Genomic DNA, 15348 nt, shown 5'->3' with positions numbered 1-15348 from the left:
ATGCATAACATTTGTACGTTTTCTCAAAAGAAAAAATGTATTTATTCTCTCTAACATTGTATGCAGGCTTTATGGGCACTCCTTTTATTGGTGAACCAGTCCTTTGGGTATCAATGTGTGGTTAATGCAGCCGCGTACTTAGTTTTCTTCAGGGGCTGACCCTTCTGAGGATGTACCTTCTTGGGGTTCCTTTGAATCATAATCCTCAAGATTCGTATTTATTATGCACTTCCTTAGCCGAAAAATGCTCTGCCGCTGTTGGCTCTGTACAGAAAGAGCGTCCAACAACTAACATTTTCAATTCCATTAGATCCCAACTTTATAAGGAATAAGCATGCGCAACCTAAAATGCCCAGTCAGGCCTCCATCAAGAATGTTTTTGTTGCGGCTTTCCTCGTTGCTGATATAGAACAATAGAACTTCCACATGGAAGTCCATTCTTTCTTTGTATTTTCACCCTGTGAAATACTCTTCCTGAGGAGTCAGGGGTACCTTCCCAACGGGTCTATTAGCCCATGAACATGCTATACCCCTTTGTGATCACTTTCAGTTCAACCTTGCGAATAACCGTCCAGTCTTCAAGCCCGTAGTCCACTCCTAAAGTCTGGTCTGTATATTCTTCTCCTTCGGCTACGGTATAGAGTTTTACTCTACAGGCCTGGTAATCAAACTGATACCCCCAATGCTGTCCATTAGACATCATCACTTGATCTTTCAGTGCAGTTGTGGGCGGTATTTGGGTTCTATACACACTTAGAAACCGCTTTTTTGGTGCATCATATATTGATGCTTTATACTTGGCCCTTTCTCTATGTTTCAGTCGCGGTCCTACTTCCGTTGTTACGGTCATCACTGCTTTGCCACTGATCACAAAATCCATGTTTATTTTTAAAATCTTGTTTAGTGTTCTGAGGCCACATGTGTTGTTCTGGGTCTTATTTATAATGCGTCTGCTGCAAATACAACCCCCCCCCCCCCCCGCTCCCCCGGACATTCCTGCTTCATAGACAGCAGCCCTAAGGGCAATAAAATAGGTGGGTTGTGGGGCCAACCTCTTTGAAATGTTCAAACACATCCCCCCCAGTTCAACCATGTCCCTACACATCAATCATCATGACAACTTCAAAGGAATAGATGCAATATAGATATAAAATAACACACCCTCTAACACGTTACAACAGGAACAGGATGCACTTATTTGGCCATAACCACGTGACATCTTCCCGCAAGGATGTCCAGGCCGGATAACCATATTTGGGCATATACGCGTCATCCGGAGATAGGGTCAAAATCTGATGTCTACTTTATTCTCTCTCTAGTAATTGTTTTTGGCCATCTCATCAAAAAATAATTACTTTTGGGTAAGAGTATTTAGGTGGAAATCCTACAAACTAGCAGACCCGGTCTCAGGGAAATCTAATTTGGAGATCCCTTTGATCTTCACTGAGTTATAGTGTACTCTTGAGTATACCAAACATTTGCAACACTTGAATACTTTTGGGTATGTCAATTTAGGTGGAAATCTATTTTTTAAAATTATCATTCAAGAGGTTAACCGGTCAATTGCAACTAACATTGTCTCAACACAAGATGATTTTTGGTCATGACATTAATGTGCGCTAAAATCACCCACACTGCTGATCTCCATTGCAACCACTTTTGGCCACCGTATTAATGCTCACAAAAGTGTTACATTTTAGTCCTGGATGCTGCCAACATTTTTCAAGACTATTTGGTGGGTTTTATCTTTGGTATAAACTAAACCTCCTATTTGAGCAGACTAAGCAAAGACTTAACAATTGACAATCATTCCGTACAACTGAATTAAAGTATTTCCTTGTTTACCACAGATAATCGACATTAGCAATTTACTCTACACATTTTATGAATGGAAGCTCATGTTGGTGTACTTATTTTCTCGTTTCCAATTAATGTAATCCATGAAGTACTAAAACAGTACTGTCATTTCTTATTTTAAAAAAAATATCTCTGAACTGTCCACATCTAAAATTGGTATCTAAATCAAGCCAATCATGATTGAGTTAATGTAATCTATGTTTTAATTCAATTATAGTTTAATCAAGGTATTTCAAGTGACAAATTATATTGTAATGTGTCACATTTATATTTTAATCATGTTTACATTTAAGATTAAACGTTTGTATGAATGTTTAATCCTATATTCTTACAATAATCAGTTTAGATCAATTACCTGCCTTGCAATTTCCAATGTTACTTATAGGTCAATATATCATTGGCAAGGACCCATGCCAAATCTTTTTCCTGTAGTCCACAATCATCTCCTTTGTCTTGATCATGTTGAGGGAGAGGTTGTTGTCCTGGCACCACACGGCCAGGTCTCTGACCACCTCCCTATAGGCTGTCTCGTTGTTGTCGGTGAACTAAATAATGTTGTTGGAGCTGTGCCTGGCCATGCAGTCGTGGGTGAACAGGGAGTACAGGAGGGGACTGAGCATGCACGCCTGAGGGGCCCCTGTGTTGAGGATCAGCGTGGCGGATGTGTTGTTACCTACCCTTACCACCTGGGAGGCGGCCCTTCAGGAAGCCCAGGATCCAGTTGCAGAGGGAGGTGTTTAGTCCCAGCGTCCTTAGCTTAGTGATGAACTTCGAGGGCACCATGGTGTTGAATGCTGAGCTGTAGTCAATGAACAGCATTCTCACATAGGGTTTCCTTTTGTCTAGGAGAAAAAAGGTCCGTGTGGAATGCAATCGAGATTGCATGATCTGTTAGAGCGGTATGCAAATTGGAGTGGGTCTAGGGTTTCTGGGATAATGGTGTTGACGTGAGCCATGACCAGCCTTTCAAAGCACTTCTTGGCTACAGATTTGAGTGCTACGGTTCGGTGGTCATTTAGGCAGGTTACTTTAGTGTTCTTGGACACAGGCACTATGGTGGTCTCCTTAAAACATGTTGGTATTACAGACTCGGACAGGGAGAGGTTGAAAATGTCAGTGAAGACACTTGCCAGTTGGTCAACGCATGCTCGCAGTACACATCCTGGTAATCCGTCTGGCCCTGCGGCCTTGTGAATGTTGACCTGTTTAAATGTCTTATTCACATTGGCTGCGGAGCATGATCGGAGCGTGATCACACAGTCTTCCGGAACAGCTGGTGCTCTCATGCATGGTTCAGTGTTATTTGCCTCGAAGATAGCATAGAAGTAGTTTAGCTCGTCTGGTGGGCTCGTGTCACTGGGCAGCTCTCGGCAGTGCTTCCCTTTGTAGTCTGTAATGGTTTACAAGTCCTGCTGGATTTAAGTTTCCCTGCATTAAAGTCCCCGGCTACTAGGAACGCCGCCTCTGGGTGAGCGTTTTCTTGTTTGCTTATGGAAGAATAAAACTCATTCAATGCTATCATAGTCCCAGGCTCCATCTGTGGTGGTATGTAAACAGCTACAAAACAATACAGATGAAAACTCTCTAGGTAGATAGTGTTGTCTACAGCTTATCGTGAGATACTCTACCTCAGGCGAGCAATAGCTTGAGACTTCCTAAGATATCGTGCACCAGCTGTTATTTACAAAAATACATACTCTGCCGCCCCTTGTCTTACCAGATGCCGCTGTTTTATCCTGCCGGGACAGCATATAACCAGCCAGCTGTATTTTAATAGTGTCATCGTTTAGCCACGACTCCGTGAAGCACAAGATATACAGTTTTGAATGTCCTGTTGGTAGTTGAATCTTCCGCGTAGGTCATCGATTTTATTCTCCAAAGATTGCACGTTTGCTAGCAGAATAGAAGGAAGTGGGGGTTTATTCGATCGCCTACGAATTCTACAATTATGTGTGTTAACCTCTCTGAACCACCCATACCGGATCCGGGAAAATTGTCATCAGCAACGCTGAATAGCATAGCGCCACAGTCAAATAATATTACTAGAAAATATTCATATTCATGAAATCACAAGTGCAATATTGCAAAACACAGCTTAGCCTTTTGTTAATCCACCTGTCATCTCAGATTTTGAAATGATGCTTTACAGCGAAAGCAATACAAGCGTTTGTGTTAGTTTATCGATCGCTCGACAAAACAATAAGTACACTTAGCATCAGGTAACTTGGTCACGAAAATCAGAAAAGCAATCAAATTAATAATTTACCTTTGACGATCTTCGGAAGTTGTCACCCACAAGACTCCCAGTTAGACAACAAATGTTCCTTTTGTTCCATAAAGATATTTTTTATATCCAAATACCTCCGTTAGTTTGGTGCGTTATGCCCAGGAATCCACCGGAAAGAGCGGTCACGACAACGCAGACAAAAATTCCAAATTATATCCATAATGTCCACAGAAACATGTCAGACATTTTTTATAATCAATCCTCAGGGTGTTTTTCAAATATCTGTTCGATTATATATCAACCGGGACAGTTGGCTTTTCACTAGGACCGGGAGTAACAATGGCCGCCTTTCTCTTTTGCGCACAATTCTCTCTGAGAGCCCCCACCTATCCACTTACACAATGTGGTCGTTCACGCTCATTCTTCAAAATAAAAGCCTGAAACTATGTCTGAAGACTGTTGGCACCTTGAGGAAGCGATAGGAAAAGGAATCTGGTTGATATCCCTTTAAATGGAGCAATGGGAGGCTATGGAACATGGAGTTTTCAAAATAGAATAGCCTGCAATATCAGTAAACTTCTTTTTTGCCGAAGTTTACTAATACCTGTCAAATTCAATGGGTGTTGCACTTTCGTAAATTCATATTTCATCTGCTCTCTGGCACACTCTGAAATCAGAGTAGATAGCCAAAGTTAATTTATGAATTTATGAACGCATCCGGTAATGAACAGAGCATTTGATCACCCTCACAGCTATCCTCCAATCAAGGATTATGTAAATGTTGGAACCGTTTTTTGTTTGTCCAGTCTTTCAAAAGTTCCTAGCTCACATCTAAATTCTTAAAGTAAATGCATACTGCATTTCCAACTACTAATTTTGATAATGATTTGATTTTAAGCCTCAAAGTACAACAACTTGCCTAGCTAACAGATAAATTCTGTTTTTGTCTTTGTTATAAATTCTAATTCTATTTTCGCGGCGCCACATGCTGTCATGGAAAACATTAATGGTATTTTCAACAACCAATGAGCAACTCTGCCATAAATCCAGCACATATTGAACATTGAGATTGCCTAAAGGCCAATCTCTTTGTCAATAACAGGGAGTGGCAAAGAGTGGAATTTTAGCTAAAGAGACTGGTACTCAGTCTAGAATGCAGTCAGGAGGCAAGATCAGGTGGGACCATTCTAGGCAATAAAGCTGCAATATGTCACTTTTCGGGCGACCCAACACAATGCACATAATGGGAGTTATCGATCTGTCATTCTCATTGAAAATAAGTCTAAGAAGCGGTAGATCTTTTCTATTTGCGCTATTTCTATACTTCCAGTTCTTACATTTAGTTTTTGCGTCTTTTCTTTTCTTTTTTCTTTTTTTACACAAGCTTCAAAAATATGAAAATACAATATGCTAGGTTATGGAAAAGATATTTCACAGCGGTTCAGATGGTAAAATGATTCTCTACACAATGACGGCTTGTTTTGTCACATAAACTGAAATTAGGCAAACTATTAGAATTTTAGCAACCAGGAAATGGCGTAGCGATTTGACATTCTCATTGACCTCCATACAAAAACACAAACTGCTGGAAAGACAGATTTTGGCCCAAGTTATCCCTGACTTCACCTCTTCACTGGTGTGATTCAGTAAATGATTTCAGTAAATTACGGACCGAGACCATTCCACAATCCCCTACCCGATTTCATCGTGGGGGACAATAATGAGAGGAATAAAGTAAAGTGAATACAATTTATTTGAATTATTATGAACTTACCTTTTCGGAAAAACACATTGCCATGTTTTCCATGGGTGTTCTTGGAACTTACTTTCCTTCATAGCATTGAAGGTGCTCTGCCCTGCAATTGTCTGGACTTGCTCTTCAGTCAATGAGAAATCAAAGAACTTGGATATCTGCTGCACCCCCTGACCTAGATTCTGAAGAATAAACAGAGGAGTTTAAACTTGTGCATCCAACTTTGTGCATTCCACAACTCTCAAAAAAGCCAGGAGGACATCAATATGATGTAAGACAATGATAAAAGTGAATATTAATGACATATAAATGTACATTACTCAGACATAATTAGGATTGTAAAACTCCCAGTAATTTACCACATCGGAAATGTTGGTAATTAAAATCCTTAGTGTCGATTGATGCACCCGTGAGTCAATTTAATTAACATAATACAAAAATATGTCTTAATATATATATATATATATATATATATATATATATATATATATATATATATATATATATATATATATATATATATGTATATATTTTTTTATCTGTGTCTAGTAGTTAGACCATGTGGTTCAAGAGAGCCTAATTACTGAAAAAAATGTAATTTCCAATTATTTCTGGAACTCTTCCAACTATTGACTTCTCAGAACTGCCGACTGGTTCGGCCCAAAAACATTTACAGCAAAGATATATTGGCATAGTAAAAGAAAATATAAAGGATATTCCATGCTGAAACCCTCATGGTAAACAACGGTATTCAGTAAATTGATTGGTTATATTTAGGATTATGTTATACAGCTTTGTGAATCAATTATTTTATATTAAAAACATTTCATTGTATTATTTATATCTTTAACATGTTATGAAAACTCAAAAAAATCTGTTAGTTTACTGGTACATTTCAAAAGTTAGGCCTAATATTTTCACGTCTACATCCGCTCCCCCTCTCCGGCGCTCGACATGGCCGGTTTACTCATCACTGGCTCTGATTACCATCATTACGCACCACCTGGCACCGCGTACCTGCACCTCATCACACCTCATCATACCTGGACTCCATCACTTCACTTATTACCTCCTCTATATCTGTCACTCCCTTAGTTCCATTTCCCAGGCAGTATTAGTTATGTGTTTCATGTCCTGATGCTACTCTTGTTTTGTATTGAGCCAGCACACCAGTCCGTTCAGCAGTCTGCCCAGGTCAGCGATGCCAGTTTGTTTCTCCCGGATAAATATGACGGAACCCCATCTAAATGCAGTGGCTACCTACTCCAGTGCTCCCTCTATTTTGCACACCAGATGGGAATTCCCACCACTGAGAGGTCCAAGGTTGCTACGGTTATTTCTCTGCTGACTGGGCGGGTGTGGGCTATGGCAGTCTGGGAGAGAGGAGAGGAGTCGCTGGCTTCATATGAGGGGTTCATGGCTCTGTTCAGAGGTATCGTTGACCATCCACTGGAGGACAGAGAGGGGAGTGAGGGCCTATTTCAACTACGGAAGGATGATCAGACTGCCGAGTAAGCGCTCACCTTCCGGACAGTAGCAGCATTCAGCAGATGGAATGAGCCTGCACTCCATACGCTATTCAGAAGAGGACTGCGTGAGGAGGTCCAGAAGAACTGGCATGTAGAGATGACAGCCTCTCCTTGGTCGCACTCATCACGATGGCCATCCATCTGGCTAACCTACTTCGGGAGCGTTGGTACCCTCATCGCTTCTCTCCCTCCCTCAGTGATGACTCTGTAGCAGAGCCTGAACCGATGGAGGTGAAGGTCACATGCCTCCCCGCGGCTGAGCGACACAGAAGGAAACTGCTGGGGCTCTGTCCTTATTGTGGTCAAGGAGGCCCCCAATTTCAGCAGTGTCCGTTATGTTCCAACTCGGGATCCACAAGAGCAGAGGGACAGTCACATGATTTTCCACCTCCTGGGGAAGGTGTGAGTATCCAATCTTCATAATTTTCTTCCAAACCCTTTTCAGTGTTGATCACACTAGCTGGCTGTCCCTCATGTACTGTTTCTACAATGCTAGTGGATTCCGGTGCCGTGGGGAACTTTATTGACCAGACCGTTGCCTCCTCTCTGAACATCACCTCATACCCGCTCTCCTCTCCGTTTCCTGTCCAAGCCCTAAATTGGCCACTAGGATCCAGAACCATCACACACAACTCACCGTAGAGTCCATTAATCTGAAAAACATTCCCTTCAATAGTGCATCAATATTCACTATTTTTGCAACACTATACATACTATGGGTTTTACCTCCTTCATTTGCTCATAAGTGGCCATCAATATGTTAGGATTGTCCATTAGTTTCTCCCAGGCGAGGGCATGGTTGAAGTAAGAGCCCCAAGCCACTGTAAAAAATAAATAAAAATAGCATAATCCATTCAGCAGTCATGTACATAATGTTTTTGTAGTGCGCTGTATTGTACCATAACTATAGTGTGATTATCCATTTGTTAGTGCGATACTGTGGAAAGAATTTCATTTTCATTAATTGCATTCATCTGACAGGGATCTGACATCAGTGAAGACTTCTGTAAATGTGCCAGATGTAGCCAGCTAAAAAAAAAACATTTACACAGAGCAGCTCAAAGGTTTAAAAACAGAAATGTCTGTAAACATTGTGCTGATTGTCCTTCAGCCACACTCTGGGTTCAAATACATGTGTATTTAGATATTAGTATTTTTGTGGTAAATCTAATTATTTCTATTTCAAAGTATTTCAAAAATAATTTCCTATAACTACTTTTTGAAACCTGTCTGCCAACAGCTAGTTTTCAGTTTTCTCCTAGCCACTCAGACCCAGTCCTAGCTAAATTTGTGAGAAATATTTTCCAAACATTCTATGGATGTATGAAAATGCTCACTTGTCAGAAAACGTAAAAACAAAAATGCATCACTCTTCCTGGGGGTGTATATGAACAAGATTTAATTTTGCTGAAACGCTGTCAGTTCCACTAATTGTTACTCAAGTGATTTGATATTGTTATAAAAATGGCTTCATTGAGCTTAAGTTGGAATGTGAAGCTAACTGAAGCTAGCTAGCTTTAGAAAATCCCAAATAGATATAGCTAGTTTTGTAGTATATGTCTCAGCACTCAATGTTATTAATGTGCTTGTTGAAAGCCAGACCACTTTAGAACTCTTACATACTCTTATTAGGTGTGCTTGCAAAGCAAAGCACAATTCTAGATTTCTTACTTGCTCATACTGTTATTTGATTTTAGTCAGCTTTAGAGCTAAACAATTTACGCAATTAACAAAAAACTAACCATGTGTCTAGACTGCCCCAACTCGGATTGCTTGAGAAATGCTTTTTATAGCAGTCATACTTTAACTACACTGAACAAAAATGTAAAGTGTTGGTCCTATGTTTCATGTGTTAACATCCCGGTTTGTGAGCATTTCGCCTTTACCAAAAGAATCCATCCACCTGACAGGTGTGGCATATCAAGCAGCTGATTAAACAGCATGATCATTACACAGGTGCATCTTGTGCTGGGGACAACAAAAGGCCACACTAAAATGTGCAGTTTTGTCAAACACAATACAATGCCACAGATGTCAAGTTTTGAGGCCGTGTGCAATTGGCGTGCTGACTGCAGGAATGTCAACCAGAGCTGTTGCTAGAGAATGTAATATTAATTTGAGGCGGCTAATGAAAAGCTGTCATTTTAAAGAATTTTGCAGTACGTCCAACACGCCACAACCACAGACCAAGTGTATGGCGTCGTGTGGATGAGCAGTTTGCTGATGTCAACGTTGTGAACAGAGTGCCCCATGGTGGCGGTGGGGATATGGTATGAGCAGGCATAAGCTATGGACAACGAATTGCATTTTATCGATGGCAATTTGAATGCACAGAGATACTGTGAGATCTTGAGAACCATTGTTGTGCCATTCATCCGCAACCATCACCTTATGTTTCAGCATGATAATGCACAGCCCCATGTCCCAAGCATCTATACACAATTCCTGGCAGCTGAAAATGTCCCGTTTTTTCCATGGCCTGCATACTCACCAAACATGTCACCCATTGAGCAACGTTCTCATGTTCAGGCTATCTTCACATTCTTAATAAAGTGTATAAACAGTGGTAATTACCATAAATTAGCATAACACTTAATTAATGGATTCAACGCCAAAAATAAGACCACAGTAGTAGACATTTTAAAAGCTACCACTCTAACCATTTCAGCTACAAACATTAAAACAATATTACAATTTTCTAAACATTTTAAAACCTGTTTAAGATGCTGCGAATTTTCGCATTTTTTTGTTAAAAATCGCGCAACATTTCAACGTCCTGCTACTCATGGCAGGAATATAGTATATGCATATGATTAGTATGTGTGGATAGAAAACACTGACACCAGTCTCTAAAACTGGTTAAATCATGTCTGTGGCTTTAACAGAACGTGTTTAGGAGTAAAAATCCAGAGGAAAAATGTTCACAAAAAACACCAAAAAACATTTCATCCGCCAGTCTATGTATTGTCTACGGCAACGGGAAAATAGATAGAGACCCGTTTATAATGCCTACAGCTTCCACACGATGTCGCCAGTACTGGCATTTTATTAGTAGTTTATCCTTGGTGTGATGACGAATAGGCACTTCCTGTCTTGGGGTCCACCGAAGGAAGTTATGAAAGGGAAAATATGGACGATGATTTCAAGACTTGCTGCTATCGAATACAGATCGCCCCTTGATCAATTTTATCGATTATTAACGTTTATTAATACCTAAAGTTGGTTTACAAAAGTAGTTTGAAGTGATTTGTAAAAGTTTATAGGCAACTTTTAGTAATTTTAAACAATGACGTTGCGTTTTGGAAAGGCGCTTTTTCCTGGATCAGACGGGCTTCATAAATCGACATTTTGGGTATAATTTGACGGATTTAATCGGGAAAAAGACCCAATTGTGATGTTTATGGGACATATAGGAGTGCCAACAAAGAAGCTCGTCAAAGGTAATGAATGTTTTATATTTTATTTCTGTGTTTTGTGTAGCGCCGGCTACGCTAATTATTTTGTTTGCGTCTCGTTCAGGTATTTCAGGGGGGTGCATGCTATCGGATAATAGCTTCTCATGCTTTCGCCGAAAAGCATTTTACAAATCTGACATATTGGCTAGATTCACAACGAGTGTAGCTTTAATTGAGTACCCTGCATGTGTGTTTTAATGAAAGTTTGAGTTTTATTGAGTACTACAGTTGGCGCTCTGAAATTTCCGCTGATTTTGGTCCCTGTACAGGGATCGCAGCCATAACTTATAACAATCTGTCACGTTCGTCATATGAAGGAGACCAAAGTGAAGCGTTGTATGTGTACATTCTTCTATTATTATTCAAACTAACAAAACAACAAAACGAACGAAACGTGAAGCTAATACGAATAGTGCAGACAGGCAACTAAACATAGCATAAGAACCCACAAACACAAAAGGGAAAATGGCCACCTAAATATAATCCCCAATCAGAGACAACGATAAACAGCTGCCTCTGATTGGGAACCATATCAGGCCACCATAGACATATAAATACCTAGACCTACAAAACCCCTAGACAATACAAAAACTAGCATACCCACCCTCGTCACACCTTGACCTAACCAAAATATAAAGAAACAGAGATATTAAAGTTCAGAGCGTGACACAATCTAGCACCACACCATATTTTCTTCAGGAAATGTACTTTTCTAGTTATTATTATTTGATTTATTTGGCTGGCAATCTTTCCCTCTACCAATTTATTAAACCATAACCAGTCACTGCCATTACTACAGCTACTACTACTACCAGTCACTACCACTATTAAAACTTATTTCACAACCATAAATAATTTAAGACCAGCTAGAAAGCATAGACATTTTATTTAAGAAATGTAATTTTCTAGTTGTGCTATTCATTACATCCAGCCTATCCAACATGACACTGCATTTCTTTCAAACAATACGAATGTGTTGAGTTGTTCTTTAAATCGGCAGGTAATCTAGTGGTATGATCGAATCCCCGAGCTGACAAGGTAAAAATCTGTCGTTCTGCCCCTGAACAAGAATGTTAACCCTCTGTTCCTAGGCCGTCATTGAAAATAACAATTTGTTCTTATCTGACTTGCCTAGTTAAATAAAGGTCAAATAAAATAAATAAAACATCTCACCTTCACCCTCCATGAAGTCCGTGAAAAATGAATCCCAGGATTTGGCATTAGGCAAAACAGGGTTTGTGTTCATGAAGTGGTAGTATGATACGACTGTATCTTTTGGGTTTCGGAACACAACCAGCATCTGAAAGTCAAAGTTACCACAGATAATTGTTATACTATTGGTGCAATTGAGTTGTAAAGTTTGATATAAAACCACAACATATTTCAGATGAACATGGACAGAATATTTTCAGGCATTTCACAGGAAAAATATTTTGCAGTGAACATGTTGGTTAGTTAGTTGCCTACAATAGCAGATGACTAACATTATTAGCTTACTTATCTACAGTAAGTGCAGTCACTTGGAATCTGCATCCTAAGATGGAATCCGCAGTAGGGGAAAACAGCCACTGTCCGCCCCACCGAGGTGAGGAGCATTGTGTAACATGCAGTACATATTTTCTGTTCTATCACGTGTGCAATGATGTTCGGAAAAAAATATACACTGCTCAAAAAAATAAAGAGAACACTAAAATAACACATCCTAGATCTGAATGAATGACATTCTTATTAAATACTTTTTTCTTTACGTAGTTGAATGTGCTGACAACAAAGTCACACAAATTATCAATGGAAATCAAATTTATCAACCCATGGAGGTCTGGATTTGGAGTCACACTCAAAATTAAAGTGGAAAACCACACTACAAGCTGATACAACTTTGATGTAATGTCCTTAAAACAAGTCAAAATGAGGCTCAGTAGTGTGTGTGGCCTCCACGTGCCTGTATGACCTCCCTACAACGCCTGGGCATGCTCCTGATGAGGTCGCGGGATGGTCTCCTGAGGGATCTCCTCCCAGACCTGGACTAAAGCATCCGCCAACTCCTGGACAGTCTGTGGTGCAACGTGGCGTTGGTGGATGGAGCGAGACATGATGTCCCAGATGTGCTCAATTGGATTTAGGTCTGGGGAACGGGCGGGCCAGTCCATAGCATCAATTCCTTCCTCTTGCAGGAACTGCTGACACACTCCAGCCACATGAGGTCTAGCATTGTCTTGCATTAGGAGGAACCCAGGGCCAACCGCACCAGCATATGGTCTCACAAGGGGTCTGAGGATCTCATCTCAGTACCTAATGGCAGTCAGGCTACCTCTGGCGAGCACATTGAGGGCTATCCGGCCCCCCAAAGAAATGCCACCCCACACCATGACTGACCCACCGCCAAACCGGTCATGGTGGAGGATGTTGCAGGCAGCAGAACGTTCTCCATGGCGTCTCCAGACTCTGTCACGTCTGTCACATGTGCTCAGTGTGAACCTGCTTTCATCTGTGAAGAGCACAGGGCGCCAGTGGCGAATTTGCCAATCTTGGTGTTCTCTGGCAAATGCCAAACGTCCTGCACGGTGTTGGGCTGTAAGCACAACCCCCAACTGTTGACGTCGGGCCCCCATACCACCCTCATGGAGTATGTTTCTGACCGTTTGAGCAGACACATGCACATTTGTGGCCTGCTGGAGGTAATTTTGCAGGGCTCTGGCAGTGCTCCTCCTTGCACAAAGGCGGAGGTAGCGGTCCTGCTGCTGGGTTGTTGCCCTTCTACGGCCTCCTCCACGTCTCCTGATGTACTGGCCTGTCTCCTGGTAACGCCTCCATGCTCTGGACACTACGCTGACAGACACAGCAAACCTTCTTGCCACAGCTCTCATTGATGTGCCATCCTGGGTGAACTGCACTACATGAGCCACTTGTGTGGGTTGTAGAATCCGTCTCATGCTACCACTAGAGTGAAAGCACCGTCAGCATTCAAAAGTGACCAAAACATCAGCCAGGAAGCATAGGAACTGAGAAGTGGGCTGTGGTCACTGGGGTGTCTTGCTAATTGCCTATAATTTCCACCTGTTGTCTATTCCATTTGCACAACAGCATGTGAAATTTATTGTCAATCAGTGTTGCTTCCTAAGTGGACAGTTTGATTTCACAGAAGTGTAATTGACTTGGAGTTACATTGTGTTGTTGAAGTGTTCCCTTTATTTTTTGAGCAGTGTATATCTATTGTTTTTGCAGGAACTTCTTTGTGGTTGTAATATCGCAAATGGAAATGGCAGTTTCACCATTAAGGATTCCAGCATTAACCTACAAATATGTGTTTAATTATGAAGTCCAACACTCATAATACAGACACAAAAGACGCAACCCTTGTCAACTCCAGGGGATGTGTAATACTGATTGGCTGGATTTATTCCACATTACTTTGAAGTATTTATTTTACACATCTCAGGATCATTTGCCTATTTTTAGGAAAGCTCACTCTACCTTCCAAACTTTTATTTATTCTAGAATTGAGATAAATTGCTCTATAATTCCAACGCAAGACTTCAATGTCAATTGAAAGTGTCAACAGGATGTTTAATTGACATCTGTATTGGAATAAGAGGAATACAATAGTTCAAATGAAAATGTGTCATTCATTCTACGCAGGGGCCAACTTTGGTTTTAGACGTAGGGGGAAAATATATTTTTTAATCCAGACGCATAAACACTCAACAGCCTACTCGACCGCTCGTAGGTGTCCGCATGGGCCTAAAGCACACCATTGCCTCATTTTGTATCACATTCCAATGATAAAACTGGGGGGTTGGGCAAAAATGCATTTTCAGAATGTGGGGGGTCCCCGACAGTCTCTTAGATACTTATTTATACTTAAAAATATATATATTTATGAAGTACTGGGATATCATTTGTTTGTGTATTTGAATTCTTCCCCCCTCTCCAGTGGAATTTGCACCCCTGATTCTACACATCACAATACATTAATTAAACAAATTTGACATATTTCATAATTCCAAATACAGTGCCTTGCGAAAGTATTCGGCCCCCTTGAACTTTGCGACCTTTTGCCACATTTCAGGCTTCAAACATAAAGATATAAAACTGTATTTTTTTGTGAATCAACAACAAGTGGGACACAATCATGAAGTGGAACAACATTTATTGGATATTTCAAACTTTTTTAACAAATCAAAAACTGAAAAATTGGGCGTGCAAAATTATTCAGCCCCTTTATTTTCAGTGCAGCAAACTCTCTCCAGAAGTTCAGTGAGGATCTCTGAATGATCCAATGTTGACCTAAATGACTAATGATGATAAATACAATCCACCTGTGTGTAATCAAGTCTCCGTATAAATGCACCTCCACTGTGATAGTCTCAGAGGTCCGTTAAAAGCGCAGAGAGCATCATGAAGAACAAGGAACACACCAGACAGGTCCGAGATACTGTTGTGAAGAAGTTTAAAGCCGGATTTGGATACAAAAAGATTTCCCAAGCTTTACACATCCCAAGGAGCACTGTGCAAGCGATAATATTG

The 15348-nt window shown here is 40.7% G+C and overlaps 1 protein-coding gene across 1 annotated transcript in view; it reads right to left on the bottom strand.

Moving 5' to 3' along the window:
• LOC110493923 (sulfotransferase 6B1) overlaps positions 1 to 15348 on the bottom strand; it is a 40399-nt gene that overhangs the window by 2383 nt on the left and 22668 nt on the right. The window contains 4 exon segments of the mRNA XM_036949910.2: positions 5859 to 5910; positions 5912 to 6019; positions 8093 to 8187; positions 11995 to 12121. Of these exon segments, the coding sequence (XP_036805805.2) occupies positions 5859 to 5910; positions 5912 to 6019; positions 8093 to 8187; positions 11995 to 12121 (382 nt within the window).

Source organism: Oncorhynchus mykiss, chromosome 17 (genome assembly GCF_057628025.1).
Source record: "Oncorhynchus mykiss isolate SJ-2025 chromosome 17, ASM5762802v1, whole genome shotgun sequence".
NCBI lineage: Eukaryota > Metazoa > Chordata > Actinopteri > Salmoniformes > Salmonidae > Oncorhynchus > Oncorhynchus mykiss.
This window is presented reverse-complemented; position numbering and strand designations above follow the sequence as displayed.